Raw genomic sequence first — 12,250 nt, 5'->3', positions numbered from 1 at the left:
TTTTTGTTATTGTTTGTACACTTTGAATATTTTAAAATCTGATTTAAATACCTGAGGGTGAATAGGGTCAGAGAAACTCCAAAAAAGAATTGGTGACTTCTGCAACAGCAGTTTACCAGACTGGGTAACTCTTTCTTCATAAGAAAGCCGCTCTGTTACTGACACTGCTATAATCCCTGATCGAGAGGAAAACAATCTCATCATTGATAAAGGGAAAATTTTAGCACTTATAAAAATTGCTATGCTCATCTCAAGTGTTAATGGCTCTGTTAATTATTGCTTTATAGGTGTCCTTAAAGGAAAAAAATTCACTAGGTCTCTTTTTTATACATATTGGCTATGTCTACACTGGCACCCTTTTCCGTAAAAGGGATGCTAATGAGACACTTCGGAATTGCAAATTCCGCGGGGGATTTAAATATCCCCGGCGGCATTTGCATGAACATGGCTGCCGCTTTTTTCCGGCTTGGGGTTTTGCCGGAGAAAAGCACCAGTCTAGATGGGATCTTGCAGAAAATAAGCCCTTTTCCGGAAGATCCCTTATTCCTACTTGAATAAGGGCTTATTTTCCGCAAGATCCCATCTAGACTGGCACTTTTCTCCGGCAAAACCCCGAGCCGGAAAAAAGCGGCAGCCATGTTCATGCAAATGCCGCGGGGGATATTTAAATCCCCCGCGGCATTTGCAATTCTGAAGTGTCTCATTAGCATCCATTTTACGGAAAAGGGTGCCAGTGTGTAGACAGCCATTCATTTTTCCCACTATAGGTCAATTTGAAAGCAATAATTTTAGCTAATGAATTATTAGGTTCCTTATAAAGGAGTGGCAGAAGTCCAAGACCAGAGTATAACTCAATATTTTAGCTTAGAGTTGTTAATTGTAGTCTCAAACCCGGAATAATGTGACAGACATGGTTATTCTCTCAGGCACCCATTATGAAACCAATTTCTTTGTTATACTTAGAAATAAGACAGATTTCCTGTGCATCCTGCAGTGCTGGCTATTGTGTATGCTCCCAGCTAGGCTGGAGCACAGTTGTGCCTTCAGTGGAATGTGTGAAGCTGCAACACAGCAAAGGGAGCATTGGGAATGTCTCCTGATGCTCCCTGCACTCAGGTGGAGCCACACCCACCCCTTCATGCTATGGCATAAAGTTTCCCACACAGCCAACTGGTGAGGAGATGGTGAAAAAGAAGAGGGCCCCCTGGAACAGTGTGTACTTCTGGGAAAGAATGAGAAAACAATTAAGCACAACACAATTAGCATGTATCTTCACAGCGCCCTTAGCTTGAAATAAGCTACTCAATTTGCACTATGCAAATTGCATAGCTTATTTTGATGCTATTTCGAAATAGCTTATTTCATAATTTGGTGCTGTCTACACAGTGCCAAATTTCAAAATACTGCGCTATTCCAAAATTCCTCTATTTTGAAATAATGAATTGCTTCAATAGATGTGGAGTAGCTTTTTTGGGATATTTCTGGTATCCCAAAATAGCTCCTCAGTGTAGACATACCCTAAGAGTCCCTTGAAATGGGTCTCCCCAGGGGGAAATTTCCTTCCTCTGTATATTCCTAATATACACTTGTATAAGAAAATATGTGGCCTGTTACCTCTTTGAGTTCTACACACTATCTGTTCATGCCCCACTTCATTTCAAATCAGGGATTTCCACATTTAAAAGCCAATAAAACCTTATCATTTAAACTTTAGAGCTCTCAAACTATACCTCAGGACATATCAGGCATGAACTAAATATTTATAAGCATTACCGTTAATGGCTGGGTGCCAGCAAACACAGCTAACTGTTCTATCCTTTAGATAGTGCAGGTCTGTAAACGATTGATATTCCTTAAGGTAAGCATCTGACTTGCCACCAAAGGCACTTTCATCTTCCGCTAATGCTTTCCAGTCATCAAAAAAGACGTTGATAATTTCATTCTGCTGCAATGCTATTTCCACTCTGTTTATGACAAAAATAGTTAATATTTAAAAAAATGTAAGATGTGATAATTCCATGGGATACTTGTCTGCTAATTCATTAAAGAAACATATGGCATTTAAAAATTATGACCATATCACCAAAAGTGGTATGCACAATGGTTACCCAATGCTGATCACTACTCTCAAGAGAGCCCTTCACATTCAAATACACTTCAGAAAATAGATATACCATGCTATCACATCACTTGTGGGTGCTCAGATAGCTCTGAATTCAGAGGATTTGGATTAGGTTCTTAAAGTGTACTGTCCAATCCTGGAACCCTTACTTACATGAGGAGCTCCAATGATGTCAGTGGATTCCTAAAGTGAGTAAGAGCTGTAGGACTGGGCTCTCACAGTTTATAGTTCCTTCTTCTGCTTAATCTTTCAGAGGAGCCATAGGGCCACATCTTCAGGTGTTATTAAAAAGATGTAACTCTGACTTCACTAGACTAAGTCCATTTATGCCAGTTGAGGAGCTCGCTCATAATTGTTTCTTTGCCCAATAAAATTTATTTGTCATTATTTGTATTACTTATTCCCATGCAAATGAATGTGGCTAGGAGGATATAGAAACTTAGGAACTGCACCACTGCTTCATCTAGAGCAGTATTTAGTCTCTGACAGTGACCAATGTCTGATGCTTCCGGGGAAGGTGTTAAAGTCCCTTTAATGGATGGGTATACCGTATATAATAACATTACCATGAAGGAAGTACTTCAATGATTAGCAAAAGTGATATTGTTATAGAGTATGGAAAAAAAACACAAAACAAGTGAGGTGTATATTTTAAATTTCAGATGTTTCAAAGTTTCTGTCGGTTAAGTTTTTAATCATGGCTTAACAGCTGACTAACTTGTTCTTGAAATTTGAAACCACCTTCCACAAAGCACATCAGAAGAGCATCAGTTAGGTACATCAGAGAAATTCAGTTTTTTGTCTTGGTTTTAAACCTAATCGTTATAAATGTATGTATGTTATGACACCTCCTGTATTGTTTTGTACCATTTTACTTAAGATAAACTTTAATGTATGTTATTGCAACTTTTTACCTTAAAAATACTGAGATAATAAATTCTTTCAGATCCTCAGATGACAAACACAGCTCTTTTTCTTCATCAGAGAACTCTCTAGGAAAATACTGTGTGGCTGCATTTCTTGGATAAGTCCTAAGAAATTTGGAATTAATTTTAACATAGTTAAGTTTGAAAGATTTTTTTTTTAAAGAAGCCTTATGACAGGAGCGAATGAGAGTTTTGCGGGGCCCCCCTTTGGAGAAAAAAATAGAAAAAAGGCGTCAAATGTGCAAATTGAAGGTTATTTTCATATTAAATGTGAATTTAGTCAATTTGATAGAAACTTAATTTATCTGGATATTTTTATTTTAATTATATTGTAAGTCATTCTTAAATAAAATTCTGTATTAATAATTAAACATTTTCATTTGTATTTAAGTCTCCTCCCCCTCTTGCCTCACTCTCTCTTTCTCTCCTCCTCCCCCTCCTGCCTCTCACTCTCTTTCTCTCTTTCTCCTCCCCCTCCGGCCTCACTCTCTCTCTTTTTCTTCTCCTCCTCCTCCTGCCTCTCACTCTCTCTCTTTATCTTCTTCTCCTCCTCCTGCCTCTCTCTCTTTCTCTTCTCCTCCTCCTCCTGCCTCTCTCTCTCTTTCTCTTCTCCTCCCCCTCTTGCCTCTCACTCGCGGAGCCCAAACAGCCGTTTGGGCCCTGTGTGGTGGCCCAGCTGAGCGGCGCAAAACTCAGCCGAGCGCCACAGTGGGAGGCAAAGGGGGGTGGGGCAGTGACGTACATGACCAGGGGGTAGGACTTGGAGCTTCTGTCATGCCCTTTGACTCCCACCGTGGCACTCGGCTGAGTTCTTCACTGCTCAGCCGGGCTGCCACGAGGGAGCAAGCAGCGCAAGTGGCTTTTTGGGCCCCATGTGGTGGCTCAGCGCAGGGCCTATTGCAGTGCGGGGCCCGGGGCAGCTGCCCCACTCTCCCTGCCCTATATCCGCCACTGCCATATGAAGTACAAAATGTGAAAAGCTATCTATGTTAATGTTTGCTAACGGTGTTATGGTGATTTGGTTGATTCTATTTTGGAAGAGAGGGAGAAGAATATAGATGCACAGTATTTGAAAATGTGCCCTCAGAGGACCTGATCGTGCTCTCTCTTTACAACTATAAATCCATTGACTTCAATGAGTTATTTACATAACTGTTAGTGAGCTCTGAATAAGGATATAAATTAATAATAAAGGGATTGTTTCCCTTTGTAATTACTAACAACTGGTAAATCCATTTCACACTTACCACTTGGTTTGAGTGCTCATTTCCCTTACTTTTGGAACTACTTGTGCACCAACATCTTTTTCAAGCTTCATAATGCTGAAATTATTATCCTGATATGATGTGCATTCAATGTAGCCATCTTTCGCACTTGAAGCATTTCTGTCAGTAAATCTGACCTTTGAACCAAACTCTCTGCGTGTTCGAGAAATCATATATTTAATCTGCAATATACCCAAAATAAGAGATTTTCTGAAATAACCATAGGGAAACTATTCCTGAAAGGAAAATCCTTTGAAGCAGTGAGATTCAGAGATCTGTAAGGTTACATCAGGTGGCTGCTTGTAAACAAATAATTCTAGGTTTTGAAATTCTGTATCCCTCTCATAAGCCCAAATTACCAATAAGTATGTGTTATAGGACTTCTGAATATTTTTTTAATTACTCCTAGTACTAAAAGGCTAATTAGCCTGTTGTCTGAGATCAAAATTGTACCTTTGCCCAAGTCACTACCTCACCTTTCTCTGGTTGAAATCTATCCTGGTGTGAGAGCCACTAAAAAGCCTATATGCAATGTAAGCCCAATGCTATGTCAGGCAGCAGATTCCAGAACATATGAAAGAGTATACTGAGTCCAATTTAAAATACATGGAAAATCCTGTTTTTCTTGGCGTTAATGGGAGTTTTGCCATTGAGTTGTTTGAAGCAGGATTGGGACATTAAGTAAGTAGAAAATTAATTACAATTATCTAAAGTATAATTTTCTTTTAAGGTCTAGCTATTTTCACCTCTCCTTTGCTATAACTGCTGTCAACATTGTGATGGCCACAAGAATTTTAGGCATAACTTTAGTCATTTAAGGAACTTCTTTAATTTTATTTTAACAGAGAATTTTGTGAGAACATTATTTTGATTGAATGACATCTATAATTTCTTACCTCTCTAAGAGATTCCTTAACTGATTCTTCTTCAATTTCCTTTTCACTACCAAGGGATACCCAAGGTTTGCGGACAGGAGGCTTATAAACGTATTCCTCTACCATTCCATCTTTAGTCTCTCCTTCTTCTTCCACTGCTTCTGGAGGCTTAAGACAAGGTAATTGCAAAGAATATTTTATACTTTTTCATATATAAAAATAAATATATTATTTAAATGTAGATAAAAACCATAGGCTCAATGTTGCCAATTCTTCTTCCCACAAATAGTCTCAATGCAGTCAATCCAGCTACTTACAGGCGTAAGGATTTGGAGGATTAGGCCCTGTCCTTTTAGCAATGAATTTTCAAACAAATACTAAAGGGACATGATTAATTTGAAAGCAAGTCAGTTTTTAAAAATGAGTTTAAAGTAGTTTCACATACGCTATCTACTCCTGAGTCGTCTATAACTAGCTAACAGAATGCTGGGAATCATTAGGAAGGAGATAGATAGCAAGACAGAAAACACCATATTGTCTATATATAAATCCATAAGAATATAAGAATGGGCAAATGGCCATCTAAACAGTCCATCTAACCCAGTATCCTGTCTGCCGACAGTGGCCAATACCAGATATCCCAATGGGAGGGAACACAACAGGTAATCCTCACGTGATCCCTTCCCGTCATCTATTTCCAGACAAAATGGTCTACTCACATCTTGAATACTGCATGCAGATGGGGGCCACCTCATCTCAAAAAAGATATACTGGAACTTAAAAAAATTACAGAAAAGAGCAACAAAAATGATTAGGAGTATGGAACAGCTTCTGTATGAGGAGAGGTTAATAAGACTGGGACTTTTCAGCTTGGAAGAAAGACCGCTAAGGGGGCGATATAATAGAGGTTAATAAAATTACGACAGATCTGGAGAAAGTAGAAAAGGAAGTGTTTACTTCTTTTCAAAACACAAAAACTAGGAGTCACCAAATGAAATTAAAGGCAGCAGGTTTAAAACAAAAGGAAATATTTCTTCACATAACACACAGTCAACCTGTGGAACACTTTGCCAAAGAACGTTGTGAAGATCAAAACTATAACAGCATAGGCGGCGGGAATGGTAGGCAGGGAAGGCATAGCCTTCTCAAACCGCCAGCCTGGCTTCATCCATACTCCACCCCAGAAGCCTACTGTAGGTATACTGGGGGGGCAGAGCGTTGCTGCGCCAGCACCCGCCGTTCCCATGATCCGGGGCCAGGGAGGCTGGAACCGCCCACTCACCTCCCTCTACATGCCCCCAGGGGAGGTTTGGGCTGTGCACCGCCTGACTTCCCTGTGCTTCGAGGCTGGGGAGGCTTAGGCTGCATGCCACTTGCCCTGCCTCTGTTCCAACGCCAGGGAGGCTTGGACCACATGCTGCCCGCCCTCCCCACGCGGGGTGGGGAGAGGAAGGAGGCGTGTGTGCACGGTGCACTGTCCTGTCTCACTGTGGGGGGAGCGGAGAGGTGGCTTGGCTCCCAAAGGGGGTGGAGCCCTTGACAGAAGGGGCTGGGGGCTTTTCTCCCCCAGCCCTGCCTTCACCGACCATCCATGTATAACAGGGTTCAAAAAAGAGCTAGATAAATTCATGGAGAAGAGGTTCATGCAGGGATGATATTCCTAGCCTTTGCCAGAAGCTGGCAATGGGTAAAAGAAGATGTCCTGTTCTGTTAATTCCCTCTGAAATACCTGACACTGGCCACTTTTGGAAGACAGGATACTGGCTAGATAAACCTTGGTTAGACCCATTACGACTGTTCTTATGTCCTTATCACTTTTTTCATTTTCTATTAAAATGCTTTTATCTCTCTCCCGCTGCTGTGTGACCAATGCACATAAACAAAAGAAGAAGTTAAATAAGGCTCCAATCCTGCAGTATACTGCACTTACAAGGTCACGGGAGTCTACACAGTGGTGCTCTAGTGGAAAGTGCACTGCAGAACTAAGATAACGAACTAAAGTTCCAGTCCTAGTGCAAACACTTAAGCTAGTAACCTTAGGCAAATAAATAGGTCTACTGAAATTATGTGTACAAATACTTGCAAAAGCAGGGCTTAAATGACTATACAAAAATGTTTGCAAATGTACAAAATGAAAAAAAGAAACCTTATTCTCTAATTTTTCAGTTACAGTAATTTTATGTGCTCCTTATAACAATAGAAAAAAAATCACATCTAAATGTGACTTTCAGTTAAAAAATTAATGTTTTCCTTTTGTTTACAAATATATGAATCTGAAGTTTTTTGTATTAAAAAATATATTTTCTAAGTACAATCTGTTGAATAAATATTCTTTATTTTAAAATCTTTTAACCCATTAATTATATCTTATTTAAATGTGTCTAATCTGGAAAACTAGAGGTTTTGCACATGTGACTAGCAGTTATATGAAAAATGGCCTTCTTTACACCAATCAAGTCAATGGCAAAAATCCCATTGACTTCAATGGAGTTGGGATTTCACCCAAACTCTTGTTCAATATAAATTATAGATATATTTTTAATGTTAAGACTAATTACAATAATTTTACACTTGAAGTTAAAGTGTTTTAAATATTTCAAAGTGTGTACAATACAGATCTTTTCATATAATTGAAAAAGATCTGTACCAATCACTTAAAAAGAAGAATCAGACTAGTTGCTATTGCATTCCTAAGACTGTAGGATCTGGAAGGCTAAAGATATTTCAATACAAATTAAAATCAGTGTATAATGATATTGCAGTAAGAGACAGAATCATAGAGTATGTGGAAAGCCGATGAACATAAGATATTGACTGTACAGATGAACTGACAGAGTAATACTGAGTGTTCAAGACTGAAAAAAATAAAACATTGCATGTAAGAACATGGCTATGTCAAGAAATAATACTGTTACAGAAGAGCCAAGAAAGACAACTGTAGTGGTTTGAACACATCAAGAATGGACCCAGAAAGGATACCAAACATGGATAAGTGCCAGAGTACAAGCCACTGGAAAGAGAGGAAAATGGAGGATATATTGAATAGAAACAGTGAAAAATGACATAGAACAAAAATATTTAAAGATGACTGAGGCTGAGCTACAATGTGATGGGAACCTTTATTAATCCCCACTGTTGCTGCTGAGCTGATAGATGGGAATCAAAGACAGAAAATAAGAGACAATAGAGATCTCAAAGTGTGTGCATATGTAACATTGTGAATTATTTCAAATATGTGGAATACAGGCAGTCCCCGGGTTACGTACAAGATAGGGACTGTAGGTTTGTTCTTAAGTTGAATCTGAATGTAAGTCGGAACTGGCGTCCAGATTCAGCCGCTGCTGAAACTGATCAGTTTCAACAGCAGCTTAATCTGGATGCCAGTTCTGACTTACATACAGATTCAACTTAAGAACCCCAGGCATCCCCAAGTCAGCTGCTGCTGAAACTGATCAGCGGCTGATTCCAGGAAGCCCGGGGCAGAGGCTTCCTGTAGTCAGCCACTGGTCAGTTTCAGCAGCGGCTGACTTGGGGACGCCTGGGGCAGAGCAGCTGGGGTGCTGCTGGGTTGGTCCAGTAGCGCCGCCGCTCCTCGGCGCTACTGGACCAACCCAGCAGCACCCAAGCTGCACTGCCCCAGGCGTCCTGATTCAGCTGCTGCTGAATCTGACCAGCAGTGGCTGAATCAGGACGCCTGGGGCAGAGCACCTGGGGTGCTGCCGGGTTGGTCCAGTGGCGCCCAGAGCGGCGCTACGGGACCAACCAGCAGCGCCCCAGCTGCTGTACCACAGGCGTTCAGAGCAAAGCCGCGGAGCACGGGGGCAGCGGGACAGCCCAGACGTGCCGTGGCTGTCCTGGTGCCCTCGGGCTCCGCGGCTTTGCTCTGCTTTGCTCCCCGTCTCCCTGGTCTGCTGTTCGCTGCCCGCGTGTTCCGCCGCTTTGCTCCCCGTCCCCCTGGTCTGCAGACGGGGAGCAAAGCAGAGCAAAGCCAAGGAGCACGCGGGCAGCAGACAGCCCAGACGCGTCTGGGCTGTCTGCTGCCCACGTGCTCCGCCGCTTTGCTTCCTCTCCCTGGTCTGCTGGAGACCAGGGAGACGGGCCCCATTCGTAACTGCGGATCCGACGTAAGTTGGATCCGCGTAACTCGGGGACTGCCTGTACTGTGAAAGGTGTATATGGGTTTTCTTACATTTAAAAAGCTTTCCTTGGCCTCTTCACTTGCAACAAGATAAAAGCTCTGTCCATATTTGAACTCTATATCTAAAACTATTAGAAGTTCTTCCCCTGGATATTCCTGCAAAAAAAGAACAGAAAGGTTTCATTCATTCAGCTTTTACATCCAATGATAACTGACACATTAATTTAAGATCTATACAATTGTGCACTAAATATTCAAGTAGTCAATACCAGAAAACACAATCCTGAAGAAAATTAATACTTATGCATAGAACTTGTAATTATTTATTGGAAAGCTTGATCCTGTGCTCATTAACATCAAGGGCAAAATTACCATTAACTTTAGTGATGGGTGATCAGGGTCAGATTTTGTAAAAATTTATAAGTATTAAGGGCTGTCTTGCCCTCACATATATGTGTTTAATTCTCATTGGCTTAAGTGAAAATTTCAAAAGCCTTTATTCAAAGGCATATCTAGGCTTATTTCTATTTTGTAATATAATAATATTTATTCTGTTTTACATTTTTAATGATTACATATTAATATGAAAAAATAGAAGTGAAAATAAATATAGCATTCACAGATGGACAGATAAGGATGGGCCTTACCAATGAACACTCGTAAATGGTATGAGGGTTTTACATTTTAAAGTTAGAATGAAAGGGGTTGCATACTAGGACTATTTTTTTAACTGGGTGGAAATCAGAGACTGCAGCTCTTGTCTTCATGTCCTGAATTATATCCTCTTTTTTTAGAAGTTTGTAAGGTTTTTCTTCTGAGACATCTTCATTAATTCGACAATTAAAAATTTCCTGTGTCTTTTCAGTGAAAACTAATGGAAAGATCTCTGGATGGCCTAGAAAAGATAAGGCAGATTTGGAGTGTAAACAAAAATAGTGTTTTCTTTTGAAAGGTAGACAGTGTAGGAGATATGTCCTTAACAGATCTAAATCTTACTTATTGCTAATAACATGATACCTTTGAATCTCAGTACTTATAGTTTTTAGTACATTTGGCAGCATAGACTGTAAATTCAACATGGAAAGATAACATTTTCTTCATATCATAGAAGTCTATGCCTAACACATTGTATAATCAATGTACAGTAAAACTCCAATAGTCCAGCATCCAATAGTCCGGCACTCCTGATAGTCCGGCATCAAAATGGCAAGAGCCTAGTGAGTGAGCTTCGGCAAAAAATGAGTCACAAGGTAACAACGGCAGCAGCTGAACTGAGCAAAAAGGGTAAAAAAGGCTTAAAAAAACTAAAACGTTACAGTATATTGTATACAGTATGTACAATAAAAAGGGTTAAGAACATTTTATATACAGTATATAATGTATACAGTATATATATATAACCAGTTTATAGTACCTCCTGATAGTCCGGCATATCTGATAATCCGGCACCACCTAGGTCCCATAGGTTCCGGACTATCAGAATTCTACTGTATTTAAAATAGAATCTTTCAAGAAAAAAGAACGCATTCACAGTCATCCTGTACTATACTATGGCAGAAATTCTGTGGTAGAAATTGTCTATGTGGATGTTAAAGAAACATTTATTTGCTGTTAAACTAGCATTCACAAAACAATGATCAGCTGATTTCTTTAAGGTAATGGATAGCCCGGTAATTCATTCATTCTTGGGCTGAAAAGAATCCTCCTTGGAGTGTGGAAATCTTGTATCACTGTGGGTAAAATGTACAGTATTCACATCAAAACATCTGCATCTACAAAACCATAGTAATACCTGGGGGAGGAATAGGAGACAAATCCTCAATATATTCTGCTTAAGTTTTGTTTAGTGTTGCTCACTAAGATACTGGGGAAACTTAATTCTGCAGCCTGTACTTTGGACTTATTTCTATATATAGGCAGTCCCCGACTTACATGGATCCGACTTATGTTACGAACAGGGCTTTTCTCGCCCCGGAGGACACGGACTGCGGGACCTCGAGGTCCCACCGCCCGTGTACTCCGGGGCGAGAAAACCTGCTCCGCGTCTCCCTGGTCTGCAGACCAGGAAGACACGGAACAAAGCCGCGGAGGGGCTTGGGCAGCCGGGCAGCCCAGGTGCGCCTGGGCTGTCCTGCCGCCGGCTTCCCCCGAGGCTTTGCAAAGCCGCGGAGGGGCTGGGGCTGCGGAGCAGCCCAGGTGCGCCTGGGCTGTCCCACCGCCGGCTTCCTCCGAGGCTTTGCAGCGGCTGAATCAGGACGCCTGAGGCCGAGCAGCTGGGGTGCTGGTGGGTTGCTCCAGTAGCGCCAAGGAGCCGCGCTACTGGAGCAATCCAGCAGCACCCCAGCTGCTCTGCCCCAGGCGTCCCCAAGTCAGCCGCTGCTGAAACTGACCAGCGGCTGACTACAGGAAGCCTGAGGCAGAGTTGCTCTGCCCCAGGCTTCCTGGAATCAGCCGCTGATCAGTTTCAGCAGCAGCTGACTTGGGGACGCCTGGGTTTCTTAAGTTGAATCTGTATGTAAGTCAGAACTGGCGTCCAGATTCAGCAGCGGTTGAAACTGATCAGTTTCAGCAGCGGCTGACGCCAGTTCCGACTTACATACAGATTCAACTTAAGAACAAACCTACAGTCCCTATCTTGTACGTAACCCGGGGACTGCCTGTAGTTATGTCCAGTAGGGAAGTATTGGTGCATTGCCAGAGGAGATGGCCAATGCTACCTTGAAAGAGAACAGAAGTGATTTTAAGAAAGCATGTATATTTCTTTTGATCAAAATCCAGCTCTAGATAGATGCTGATCTGTGTGATTAGTGACTGTATCTAATGGTTAATGTTTGTTTGAGATTATGAAAAATGTTGCAGTAAGACAGCTCATATTATCTTGATGCCTGTGTTCTCCTACACCCTTGTCATTCTAGGCTTTAACT

At 41.4% G+C, this 12,250-nt stretch overlaps 1 protein-coding gene across 3 annotated transcripts in view; it reads right to left on the bottom strand.

Moving 5' to 3' along the window:
- The window catches only part of DNAI3 (dynein axonemal intermediate chain 3), a 54,031-nt gene that overhangs the window by 25,532 nt on the left and 16,249 nt on the right, over nucleotides 1-12,250 (bottom strand). For all 3 annotated transcript variants that reach the window (XM_075936377.2, XM_075936376.2, XM_025183175.3), the window contains exons 4-10: nucleotides 10,040-10,221; nucleotides 9,378-9,482; nucleotides 5,210-5,356; nucleotides 4,296-4,495; nucleotides 3,037-3,153; nucleotides 1,774-1,964; nucleotides 52-176 (exon numbers count right to left, since the gene is read on the bottom strand). In XM_075936377.2, the coding sequence (XP_075792492.2) occupies nucleotides 52-176; nucleotides 1,774-1,964; nucleotides 3,037-3,153; nucleotides 4,296-4,495; nucleotides 5,210-5,356; nucleotides 9,378-9,482; nucleotides 10,040-10,221 (1,067 nt within the window). The remainder of the gene's footprint in view (nucleotides 1-51; nucleotides 177-1,773; nucleotides 1,965-3,036; nucleotides 3,154-4,295; nucleotides 4,496-5,209; nucleotides 5,357-9,377; nucleotides 9,483-10,039; nucleotides 10,222-12,250) is intronic.

Source organism: Pelodiscus sinensis, chromosome 9, assembly GCF_052426305.1.
Source record: "Pelodiscus sinensis isolate ZL-2025 chromosome 9, ASM5242630v1, whole genome shotgun sequence".
Classification (NCBI taxonomy): Eukaryota; Metazoa; Chordata; order Testudines; family Trionychidae; genus Pelodiscus; species Pelodiscus sinensis.
This window is presented reverse-complemented; position numbering and strand designations above follow the sequence as displayed.